This window comes from Passer domesticus, chromosome 6 (assembly GCF_036417665.1).
Source record: "Passer domesticus isolate bPasDom1 chromosome 6, bPasDom1.hap1, whole genome shotgun sequence".
Classification (NCBI taxonomy): Eukaryota; Metazoa; Chordata; class Aves; order Passeriformes; family Passeridae; genus Passer; species Passer domesticus.
In genome coordinates this window covers 40,192,989-40,205,976 of record NC_087479.1, presented here as the reverse complement: position 1 = coordinate 40,205,976, position 12,988 = coordinate 40,192,989, and the positions used below count along the sequence as shown (strand labels likewise).

The window sequence follows — 12,988 nt, the reverse complement described above, 5'->3', positions numbered from 1 at the left end:
CTAAAATACAGAGTAATCCTCTCAAACACAGTTCATATTTCATTTCCATCTAATTCCTACTCTTGACTGGATATGATTTGGAGATAAATAGACAAAAGCCTTCTGCTGATTCTTGATTCATTCACCAACATAGAGAATTTCTAGAACATCTTATTCAATACAGAAATAAGGAATAAGTGGGTTTAAAACTTACTCTGCGGGTATCTGAGCACCAGCATGGTCTAGAGACAGAATTAGGGCATTTTATAATTCAGTTTCCATGCATGGAGAATGTACTCTGACACAACCCAGAAGTGTATCAGAGACCAGATGCTTTCCCAGCTACAGCAGCTTCAGCAAGTGGTTCAGTAAGCAGAGCTGTGCTGTGGGAAGAGGTTGCTGTGAAAAGAGCACAGGTGGCTGGTGTGGCTCCTACAAGCATTTCTTGCTAGATCTGCTCACTGCTTCCTCTAGACAACTGCACTCTACTTCTGGACAAGTGCACTCCAGCAAAGCAAATCTGTTAATCATTCTCAGAATGAGTAAGTGCTGCTTATGCTGCTGCTCTCTTTTCCTCCGCTCTGATTGCTGGTCACGAAATTCATAAGGACACCTATAGCTGTCAGACTGAACTCCAGAAACAATGGAGCAAGGAGACACTCCTGGCATGGTGAAACGTCGAGAAACACACAGGAAAAACCAAAAATCTGTACTTCTAGAACCATAAGCTGTCTCAGGGAAAGTACATCCATAAGATCACTGGGTAGCCATGTGTTCTATGTTTCAAAGCAACACAATACTGTCACGGCCTTCTGCAATCTCAGTGACATAAAGAAAAAGCCACCTAATCTCCAAAACCCTAACAATCCAGCTCTCTGGAGAGTTATCCAGGAGCAAGGGTGGTAACAGTCAAACCGAACATTTCAGGAAAGATCCTCTAAGAAGCAGAGGAAGTGCATGGCAGCACAAGCATGTGGCTGAGCCAGCTCTAGAGAGCAGCAGGAATGAATGACTGTGGGAGGCCCAGGGATGCTCGGGGCGGCGGCGATAGCGCAGCACCCGGAGATGCCCGGGGGCTAAACCGGCTGTTGAGGCAGCAGCAGAAGTCTGCTTCCTGCTGAGATTCCCATTGGCTGGGGCAGGCTTTCCCAGGCCGGGCAGAGCGGGCTGTGCGCTATATCTAGCGGCAGAGCTGCCGGTCCGGCAGGGATAAGGGCTGGTCCCGGTGCTGTGTCCCCGCCGCGCCATGGAGCTGGTCCTGGTCCTCGCTGCGCTCCTGCTCCCCGCCGCCCTGGGCTTCCCCATTCAGGTGAGAGCAGCTCCGTGCAGCGGTGCCCCACTGGGGCTGGTCTGTTCTTCCTGGAGTGAAGCTGTTAGGCCCGCTTTGATAAATTTTCTGCAAGAAAATATTAGTAATGTCATAATAAATAAAGGTAATATAATGATTTAGTTCCTCTGTTCGTCCTGATTTTGATACTATTGTTGCTGCATTTGTCAGCTATGGAAGAATAATGTCTTTTACCTGTTGGTTTTGCAGGAGAATTATGAAAACAGCACAACAAGTAAGTAGGATTTATACTGTATTTTAAAAGCACCTGTTATTTCTTGACTGTTTATTACATTCTTGGTTTTGACTTGCCTTTAGAGCATGTGAAAGCACTGACAGGCCTTTTGAATAAGGCTGTGTTTCATAACTTGTTGTTGAGCTGAGTGCAGATGTGTTTTTACAAAGCTGTGCTTTACACAGACTTTTGGGGCATGGTTTATTAGGTTAATTTAGATGTGCTTTCACAGGCTTGAAAATAAAATTTTAATTAGACATCTTGATACCTTTTCATTAAGTTGAATGCTATAATAAGACTGCTAATCATTTGCCTCCGTTCATCTGTATGAAAAAGATGTCAGACATCAAAGAAAGCTTTGCTTTGTTCTGGTTTGGAACAGCCTTAGCTGAACAGCTTTTGTTAACTTGTAAAATACAAGGAGATAATTGCAGACCTTCAGGGGCCAATGGAAAGAAAACTGTAGGCAGACTTTAACTACAGCAAGAAACTAACAGGCTGGGTGTAATGTGTGCAAAAAGAAGACACCTTGAAAAAATTTGCTTGACATAGAGCAAGTCAGTGACAGAAGAAAATTGACAAATTCTGCTTTTGAACTGTCATTTATGGCATGGGAAAAGGGGATGTTGTAAAATTACTGCTCAGTAGATTTAGAAGGGACCAAGGGACACTCTTGCTCAAGTTCAAGGTAGTCAGTTGCTCAGACTCAAAGTTGCAGGTTTATTGGGACAAATGCATACAATGAGTTTTAATTTATCGTTGTTACTGCTTTTTGTGCCTTTTGAGACATCTTTCAGTATTTAGAGTGTAGGGAAAATGTGAGCTCTAAAATTTTGAAAGCCCTATCACACCAGATGTTCATTTCATCAAGGAGATGGCAGACGCCTTCTGTGGTGTCTCATTTGGGTTTTAAAAAGAAGTTGCAGGCTTTATGTGCCTAGGAATCTGGAGCCTAATTTCCACTGGCTTTGACTACTCAATCTAGTGCCTCTTGGGTACATAAATTCTGGATCTGGTCAACCCATCTCAAAAATGTTCTTCCCTGCAGAATGTTTTTATATGCCATGGATCTGACGCAGCTGGTGGGAACTGACTAAATCTTTCTATAATAAAACACCATCACAGTAGTGGACATCCATTGCCATGTAACTGAAAACACAGACTGAAGTCTTTTTGGCACAGTAAAAGCAATTCTGTTGTGGGTCCTAGATGGAGTCTGAAGAGATTTCCTCATTAGAGCAATAATTATGAAAAGGAAATGGTGCTGCAAGGTGTGATAGAGCTTGGTATATATTTTACTGAGGAAAATTATAGTAAAATTTAGGGCACAGATGGGCTTGGTAATAATGACTGCTCACATGAGTGTTCTCTGTTTCAATGTTAACTGGAAAAAACAAAATTGTTTCACACTTTGACAAGGAAGACTGCAATTATTAGGAAACTGGAAGAGATTGCCAGATAGGCTTGCAACATATCCATCATACTTAAGAACAGGTCAAACAAACTGTGGTCAGGAATAATACAGATAAAACTGTTTCTGCTTCAGGGAAAGCAGACAAACTGATGTCCTCTGAAGGTCCTTCCAATTTTTAAACTTTTTTGATATTACAAAATGAAGATAGAAATCTTCATCTTCATACATCAGGTCAGAGTTTCACTTCTGGTTTGTATCTAGATTCTCATGTTTGGTAAAAATCAGAAGACATCACAGTAGAAAGGCACCTTAGGACTCAGAATGGTACCAAGCTGCTATCAGGTGCATACTGAAGCTGAGATCATTTTCCCCATGCTAAATTATAGCCTCCATCACATGTTAGAACCTTATTGTTTGACACTGTGAAACCAGGGTTACTGTTGAGCTGGTTAGCCTGCACCTGTTGCAGAGAAATCTGCACCTGTTGCAGGGGGACAAAGCTTTTTTTTTGTCACTGATTTCTTTTGCAATTTTCCACACTGAAACTGATAAAATGCTTTGCTGATTCTTAGATGGCAAATGATCATGAGTCTGTTCCTCAGCACAGTCTACTAGGAATTTTCATAGTTGTTTGATTAAATATATTTTTAATTTCTGTGCCTGTGCATCAGCTGTGCACTCCATTGCCCTCCATGCCTCCAAGCAAGGGATCTGCCAAAGGCATTCCCATGGCTGAGGAGGTCCATCCATGCTGTTGAACACTGTGAAGTTGCATTCAGAGTCTGATGCTTGTCTTTTTTCTTTTTTTTTTTTTTTAGCAACAGAACCTACTGAGGTAAGGAAAGCTAGTTCAGCTCTTCTGATCAGTTTGGGGTTCAACATTGTGGAAAATACGGTCAGGACTCTTGGACTCAACTAATATCCACACCTGTGAAGAAAAGTCTTTGCTCAGCTGTGCATCAGAGTCTATCTGAACCTTATTCCAGACTTCATATTGCCTATATGATATCCCTATTTGCCAAGGAACAAAAGCAGAGTATCTACCACCCCGTGGTACTTCTCTATACATGGCACAGTACATAAAAGCTGCATTGGTGAATGATACTGCCAATGTTAGCATGGACGCTGTTGATAATTTATATGTTTTATTATTTAATTTAATGTTACATTATAAATTGTGAGCTAATATTAATGTATCATTCTTGCAGGTTACTACAGAGGAAAATATATATGGTATGTACTACTCCATCTACAAGTACATGTTTGAGGGAATATACTGTTTGTTATCTACTCAGTTACTTCAGAAAATAACACAGACTTAATACAAATTAACCTTTATGAGGAATTTTATATGAATGCACTCACCACAATGCTTCATGCAAAGCAGAGTATCTTGGTTTTGTCCAATTGCTTGGCCTTGCTAAAAACCTCAGCTGTTACTTTTGCTAAAAATAGCTCTGTTTAATTCATGTTCTGAATTAGGTCACTTCTAAAGGTTAGAAGCACAGAGGTCAGGTGTTTCTGCTTTTTACTGATGTCAAGACTTGCTGCATAATGCGCAGAGTTGGCTGATTTTTCTGGCAAGGCCTTTGAGTCCCTGATGCTGGGCTTAGGTGGGGACATCAGTCTGACCCGTGGAACAGGAATGCAGTTCCAGTTTCATTGATTTTGAGGGTTTTTCAGGAGGTGATCATGTCCAGCAAGAAGTAGCAGGACTGCTCTCCATCTGGTTTTGTTTCTGTATCGTATGTTGTGATTTGAGTGTGAGTTGTTCATAAAGAAGTAAAACTGTGCCATCTCAGGCCTAAAAATATGATGGCTAGGAAAAGAAAAAAGGAGAGAATAAAATAATTGAAGGAGAATGGCTCTTGGGACTAGATTAATGCCAAAAAAAACACAGCTAGGAGGTTCTCAAGGCTGTGTCAGTGAACAAATCCCTCCCAATCCCTAAATAGGTTCTCTAAGTTTTACATGAGTCACTGGAGAAATCATGCATCATCAGAGTAAAAAATCAGGATTCATATTTCCTCTGGGAACGAGAAAGTGATACTCTTGTGTTTCTGCACAGAATCTCCTTTGCCTACAGAAACTGATGAGGAGGATGAAGATATTTTTAACAAAATTCTGAAAGTTAACAAAGGTAATGCCATCAAATTCCTGTCTATAAGGGGGCTGTCTTTGTTGCTTTTTGGGGTGATGTGGGAGGTACCATGTCTTACCACAATCTGGGCAGATGTGTTTCCCATCTTACACACCACCATGGAAGAGATACCACTGGGATTAAGGTGTGGTCTGCTGAAGCCCTATAGCATCTTAAACTATTGTGTCAGTACTGATGATCCCAGGTGTGGAGGCAACTGAAAACTTTTCAGACAGTTTCTTCAGCTTTAGCTTTCAACATCTTTGGACATAAAGAGAAAATGTGGGTATTTGTATGCTTTAACAGTCTTTTTTTGAATGAAGCATCACTTGCACTCAGCCATCATATGGTTTTCCAGTGCAGACTCCTAGATAAGCTACCATCAGTTCCATGCTCACTGCTCCAGACTTCCTCTTCTCTGATCCTTCCAAACATTCCCTGATCTATCAGCTTGTTTTTCTCACATTTTCTCCTCCAAGAGTCATTCAAGTGACTTTACTTGAAGTAAAGTAGTCTGTAGAATGAGACACCGAATATTCCTACAGTTTTCTCCTGATGACACTCCTTTTTTTGGTTTGCCCACCTTCTTGGGTTTCCTTATTGGCACCTCCTGCTTTTGCCCTGTACCTTCCTGGGGAGATATTTGATGCCATTCATTCAGTGTCACATGATGGGTGAATAAACAGTACCAGAGTAAAACATCATTCTTACTTTTGAGACTGCTAGTTTTTCCAAGTGTGCTTAGCAGGTGTCCAGCAATTTATGGCTCAAATGTTTCCTCCCTTTCTCTCTCACCAGACAGCTCCCAGTTCTTGCAGGAAGGTGACATAGTTCCACGAAGGAGTCGCAGTGCCATCAACTGTCGCCATTGCAGCTGGCCCCAGTCCAGTGATGGGATTGTTCGTATTCCCTATGAATTGGATCCTACTTATGGTGGGTTTGAATAGAAATTATTTTTTAAATGGGTTTTGTCCCATATGTTTCAGAGAGAAACTGAACACAAACAGTTGAATAAATTAATTCTAAGGATTTACTTGTGCTGTGCAAGCACAGACAAATTTTAATTTACAAGGACCTGAACCAGAAATATTCATTGAGACATTTTGCCTGCATCATGTTTTGGGACTGATCTCTTGGAGACAACAATAACCATTCCCTCTAATGGTGTCTTCCAGAATACCTTTGTCTATAAGGTTCATGACTATTACAGTGGAGCTTCAGTGATCTGCTTTTCATCAGCAAAACAGCTTCCCTTAATTGTCTCCAACTGTCTAATAAGATACATTAAAAATGGCCACTATAATTAAGAACAAGTCATTAAAAAAAGAGGCACCTGGATATGTTTGGACAAATATCTGGATAAAGGATCTTGTGTCAGGTTGTTAAAATCTTAATCAAAATTCGGTACTGAGGAAAAAAAAAAAAAAAAGAATCTAGGCTAATGTTTCTGTCCCTCATTTACCCTGATTTTGAGAATATGTGAGATTTTAATCGCATCTGCTAATGTCTGCTTGTGACCCCTAAAATTAACCTTTTCTTCCCCAGAGGAGAACCATGTAAAAGGGATTCATGATGCCATGGCAGAATTTGAAGCACTGACTTGTATTAATTTTGTGAAGCGCAAGGCAGAACGTGACTACCTCAGTATTAGGTCTGCTGATGGGTGAGTTGAATGACAAATTAACAGGTTATTTCTACTCTATTTTTCAATCCTTTCCTACACTGATTCTGCGTGACCTCAGAAAACTTTTGCTTTGTGACAGTACCAAGGTATTTTCCTTGGCAGCCTTACTAGTGCATGGGCTCATCAGGTACATCAGGAACTCACTGCAGACCCTGAAATAATACAAATAATGTAAAAGCACCATTAGGGGGGAAAGAATGTCTAAGCTCATGTTTTCTGTGTGGTATAATGCACACTTCAGCACAACATATATTGAATACTGTAGGTCCTATCTACCAAAGTAAACCAGCTTCAACTTATGAAATAAACATTTCTCTGAATCACACTGTTGAACATCAAGCTCAGAATTAGAGCTTATGAGAAAATTGTTCAACACTTAGCTTGAAAGTTTATCTCCATCTTATCTCCAGCTCTGATACTGTCTTTAGTATTTTGAAAAGAAAAAAAAAGTTATTTCAAAGGAGTTAAAGTCACGATAAAGTCAGAATTCAGGAGCCTCTGTGCTAAAAAAACTTGTCCAGAAAGATTTAGCAATGATCACACACTTTGTTCTTTTATATGCCATGGTCACTTTTGCCTCTGTACACTCTAACTATCACAGTGGAGAGAGGAATCCTCCCACTCCCACAAGAGGTGTGTGAAGGGAGGTTCTCTGTCCTGCCTCTTTGCCTGCCTGCCAATAAAAATCCCATAAGCCTTGTTGTTGTTCAATGCCTCTCTCAGCTGCTGGTCCAACTATGGGAGAGTAGGAGGTGGACAGACTGTCTCTGTGATGAAAGCAGGCTGCATGTGGAAGGGAGTAATTCAGCATGAACTGGAACACGCTCTGGGCTTTTTGCATGAGCACTCTCGAAGTGACAGAGATGAACACGTAAAGATCATGTGGGAGTACATCAGTCCTGGTGAGTACTTCAGTGTAGGAAGTGGTGTAGACACATCCTACTGCTCCCAGCTCCCCCTTCTCCCCTGAAGGGAGTAGGTAGGAAGCATACTCTAAGTACAATATCATATATTACAGCTGACAGACCAGACTTCAAGAAATTTGAGAACTCCAATAACCTGGATCTTCCGTATGACTATTCCTCAGTAATGCACTATGGCCCGTAAGTAGCAGCATGGCATTACTATTTTAGGAACTCAAATCTCACGTTAGAAATAGTTTCTATCATGACTTTCTCCTAACTGCCATTTTCCCCAATTCCCCTTCTGAGGAAAACATCATGAGTCAGTTCAGACCAGCTGCTCCCTAGGACTGGGATACATTGTCCCGTAGCTTTCCATTAGGGAGCCCTCCACTGCTGGGCTTGGGAGCAAAGGAGGGCATCTGGACATTGACTCTGCTTACTGGTGGACATCTCAATGAGACCTGTTTAAACAGCACGATTAGTCACAGCAACAGCTTATGTACAATTGTTGTTCTCCCTCCAAAGCATCCTACTAAATCCTAAAAGAAGTTATGGTGCTTAGAGAACATTGTTTCTCGTGGGTCTTTTCAGATACACATTCACCAATACCACTGGGAAAGCAACTATTGTACCAATTCCTGATGGATCAGTACATATTGGACAGAGACAAGGGATGAGCAACTTGGATGTGGCCAAAATCAACAAACTTTACAACTGCAGTAAGTATCTCCAGACCTATCCTCAACTCAGATTTGGGCACATTACAGAGACAGCAGTTTTTCATCAGACTGTGAGACTATTGTCATGAATTCCTGGTACCCACTAGGGTTACTCTGGGAGGGAATGCAAAAGTGAAGCTGGAGGCACATTGTGATTAATGAGAAAACGGAAACTACTTCTAAATTAAATTAAACACATTTGCTATTAGCATAAGTGGCTGCTGTGCAACTGGACTAACTGCATACCACATTTTAAACTTCAATGGAATCAGCAGACAACTATAAATCCCAAAAAAGCCAGATATCACTGCTCCTCATGGCAGCTGGTATTTAAGACCTGAGCCAAAACAAAACACTTGTATGCTCCTTTGAACTTGAACAGTTTCATGTTGCCTTGTCCAGTTTTCAAAAGTTTGTCATTCTAAGTTTGTATGTTTAAACTCTTTATATGTAACCTCTGCTAGAAGAAATTTTTATATACAGTCACAGAAATTTATTCAATCAGAGGGAAAAAACAACTGATGAAAGTATTACCTCTTGCACCCCAAGTGCTCCTCCTAAGCTTAGAATTTAAGCATTGCAGAGGCATCATATTTGTGCTTGACTCTTCTGACATCACTTAACTTCCCCTTCTCAGTGGAAACAGTGACACCAACTGCAGTGAATTGAAACTTTTCACTCTTTAGAGTTGCAGAAGGAGAGCTCTTGCTAAATGACAGAGCTAATCAATAAAAACTGAATGCTTTTCAGAGCACTATTTTCCTATTTGATGCATTATGTGAAATTAGGACAACATGATTCCTCCTTTTAATCAAGAAGTACCAGTACTATGAAATGAATACTGACAGATCAGAAAACAGAGATCAGTCCATTCTGAAGAGATTGTAGTTGTGAATGACTGAAATCTTCTGCAATCCTGAAGCAAGTATTTTTTCTTCAGGTCGCTGCAGCACTATTCTTGATGGACCTTCTGGCTTGCTGAGATCTGCCAACTACCCAAAGAATTATTCAGATAACACCAACTGTGTCTGGCTCATCCGAACACGATCCAAAAAGGTAAACACAGATTAATAGGGGTCTTGAAATATGGCTGAGCTTCCTTCTACTTTAAGCATCTTGTGCTTTGTACAGCAGTTGCCAGATGAGATATTCTTCATGAGACAAATTTCAGGCTAGTGACTACTTCTTGTGGAGAGGTATGTGTTTAAGCCAGGTATAGGCAAGGACAATTCAGAGTTGTGATTTTGAAAAAACCTTCATAAGCTGGGTTTCAGGTTTGCAAAATCAAGACAAAGCTCCTTGAGCTTGGGAGCATTCAGTGATTAGATCTGAGCCCTGCAACTTCAGGGGAAGAGAGGCAAAGCTGAGTAAGCAGTTCTAGTTTGTGAGTCCGTGCTTGGCTGCAGTTTAGATTCTGTCTGTTTTAAAGGACATTCCATGAAAGAAGTATACTTATATATTAAAAGCTGATTTTTCTCTTCCCTTCCAGGTTTCCCTAAACTTTCAAGCCTTTCAGCTGCAACAAACCAGAGGCTGTCAGGGTGATTATGTTAAAGTTTATGATGGATCCAGCAAGTCTTCTCCAGTTCTAATGGACAACACCTGTGGATCAAAGATCCCCAATGGCATAGTTGCTTCTGGTAATCTTATGCTCGTAGAGTTCATCACAGATGGTGCCCAGACAGCTTCTGGTTTCCAAGCCACCTTTACTGCTGGTAAGTCTGAGAACAGGGAGAATGGCAAGGAAAACAGTCCATGCCAAATCAACCTTTCTATTCACTCAGGAAAAACATTGAAGAACTGCTCTCCCATGAGAGTCATTGCTTCCTTCCTTGCTTTTGACATAAGGGATCAGTTCTACACTGACCCCATTTATTCATTCATGCAGATGGGGCCACACTCAGGATAAGTGGTGTTAGCCAGGTGATTCACTGCTCACCTCCCCTCTCAGATACGTGCCATTTCAAAGCATGTGCCAATAAGGGTAATCAATTTAATGACACTGCTAGTGTTACTAGCACAGTAGAAAGAGAATAAATCATAATGCAGCATTTTAGTATATCATTCCCCTGGAAAAGGTGCAGTTTTCAATGGCACAGTTCAGAGGGTGAGACAGATCTACAGTGAACGAAGTCACCCAGCCCCTTGACAAGAAGAGAGGCAGCATTTCCATGGTCAGGATTCCTGGAACCTTTCCAGCTAGAACACATTTTCTTCAGTCCCATTTAATTAAGAACTAAGGCCACAATTAAACAATTAAGTGACCGCAGGCTTTCGAGTTAGTGTGTGCCAGCTGGAATAAAGGAATTCTGGTGTGTGACTGCAGCCTACAGCAACTGCACAGCAGTGCAGCTTGTGTTGGTGGGCACGGAAGCTCAGCTGTGTCATGCAGCCTTGTATCTGCTGTGGCATAAGGACAAGCACAAAGAGTTTGCATGAATCCATGGAAATGCACTAACTTGACCGTGTAGCCAAACCAAACCAGCAATTTTGCATTGTCTCTTTGTAGTATCTATTTCTGTCCACTGTTGCCATGGAAAGAAAGAAAAATTAAGAAACTCCCTGTGCCACATTGCTGTGTCTACAAATATAAAGCCATCTTAGCTACCAGATAAAATGTGATTTAGCATATACATATTTTAGAGATGCTACAGTTTGTTCAGAGACATCTGAAAGATAAGTATTCTCTCATTTCATTTACAGTGAGGACCCAAAGAAGATCTAGCATCCACAAGTGACTTAATGAAGAAGAACCTATTCTGTGAATATTGAAATTATGTGTTTCCTACTTTGTTCCTATCTTGGCTTGGATCAGTATGAAATTTAATTCTATTAAGAATCAAAGTTTTCATCTTCCTGAAAAAGTTTATTCCCCAAGCCATAAAAATGTACAAATTCTATATATCTGGTGTATTCCTCCTTTTGTCTGCACAGTTAAGTTATTACCTCTTTCTATTTAACAATTGAATAAAAAGCTTCATTAAAAATAAGTTTCTGCTTCTCTTTTCCAGTAGTCACTTCCAGCCAAACACACTATCAATGTGGTCTGAGTTCTTAGCCCCCTTCATTCAGTCACAGGGATGTCTCTTAAGTATACCACTGACATCATCATGGGTTTAGTTAGTTGGCTGAAGGGACCAGCTCCAAATGTTAAAAAATCATTTCATGGTCTTCACCGTCTTGAGCATGAAAAGGTCTTGGACAGAGTCCTACACCAGCCTAATATTTCCACTTCAAAAAATTATTTATCTCTTCCAAATTCTGTTATATCCTTAAATCACAAGAAAGGTGGACAAGACAAACTTACTTCCAGGAAACGACTGGTACTTCCTACTGCAGTTTTCCTTGTACAGTTCTGGCAGGCAGGGCACAGCTAAGTGTACTTGTTTAGCTAGAAGCCATTTTTGGTCCCACAGAGATGATTAAGCCTATCACAGGGCAAGATAATGCTGCCAGAGTTCATGCACATGTTCAGAGAAGAAATTCTTTGTCAAGAAAGTAGCTAAGCTCTTATCTTCTGATCTTGTAAGAGATCTGCAAGAGTGTTAAGTGTTTCAACTCCTGGAGTGTTTGTTTTATAGCCTTGCCTGCAATCATACTTTTAAAATTATATTCTCTTGACCAAGACAAGACTGTAAGAGAACTGAGAACAAAACTGACTGCTATTTTAATTTGAAGCATAGACAGATAGTTAAATATATGACTAACCTGGGTATTTAATACTTGTATTTTTAAGTCTGAAAAGAAATATTTTTTTTCTGTTCTTACCTTGTAACACTACAAACCTTGACATTTTCCTCAGAGAAATACACTTCTAGAAAAGAACAATGGGAAATTAATATGAATCTCAGAGTAAAATTTACATGGAAAATGATTTTTTAATAAATTATTTTATTTTCTTAAAGGAGGCACCAAAAATACTTAATCTGAAAGAATTTGCTCAAAGGCCTATCTGTGTTTATACTAAAAGATGAAGAAACAGCCAGCTCTTGAGAGAAGCTTTAATTCCATTGAAGATTGCTTCCTTACCCACAGTGGCTGTGCAAATGCCTCTAAACACAGCAATCTTCAGTCTGCCTTAGAAGAGGAATTTCTTCAGTTCTTCAGACACTGCAAGACAGGTTCAGCTTCTGATGTTCACAGAACACCTGAGTTCTGAGCAATCAAGTGTTGCTATCAATACATCATTAAAGTAGTCCTTCTAAAATGCTGTTAGAAAATGCAGGTCTGGAAAATTTTTTTGCCAGTTTTGATTCCTAAGTTCCTGCAAAACAAAATGGAGGAAATAATACTTCATGTATTATGTTAGTTCCGGTGAGGACTAACATCCTAGCACTACTTTTGAGAGGAATTTCAGTGTGATTAAGGTGTTCCACATGATGATGAAAAGGCAGGCTCAGGTGATTCAGGTACTTATTCTTGAAGGAGGAATAATGATTTCAGTAAGAGTTCTGAAATATTGTTGGCAATGGCTGAGAAATTAAAGCTGTGATCATCTGTATATTGCTGAAATTGCTACAATAGTTAAGAAGTTTTCTTTTTAGGGAAACCAAGCAATCCATGCCAAGAAAATTTAGACCCAGTT

The 12,988-nt window shown here is 40.3% G+C and overlaps 1 protein-coding gene across 1 annotated transcript; it reads left to right on the top strand.

Moving 5' to 3' along the window:
- Positions 1 to 1,183: 1,183 nt before the first annotated feature.
- On the top strand, positions 1,184 to 11,393 carry LOC135302138 (astacin-like metalloendopeptidase). Its single transcript, XM_064422614.1, has 13 exons — positions 1,184 to 1,288; positions 1,517 to 1,541; positions 3,774 to 3,790; positions 4,164 to 4,188; positions 5,024 to 5,095; positions 5,894 to 6,028; positions 6,641 to 6,758; positions 7,503 to 7,681; positions 7,798 to 7,882; positions 8,276 to 8,403; positions 9,344 to 9,459; positions 9,893 to 10,118; positions 11,107 to 11,393. The coding sequence occupies exons 1-13, from the start codon at positions 1,226 to 1,228 to the stop codon at positions 11,139 to 11,141; spliced, it is 1,224 nt and encodes a 407-aa protein (XP_064278684.1). The 5' UTR covers positions 1,184 to 1,225; the 3' UTR covers positions 11,142 to 11,393.
- The last annotated feature ends 1,595 nt before the right edge of the window (positions 11,394 to 12,988 follow it).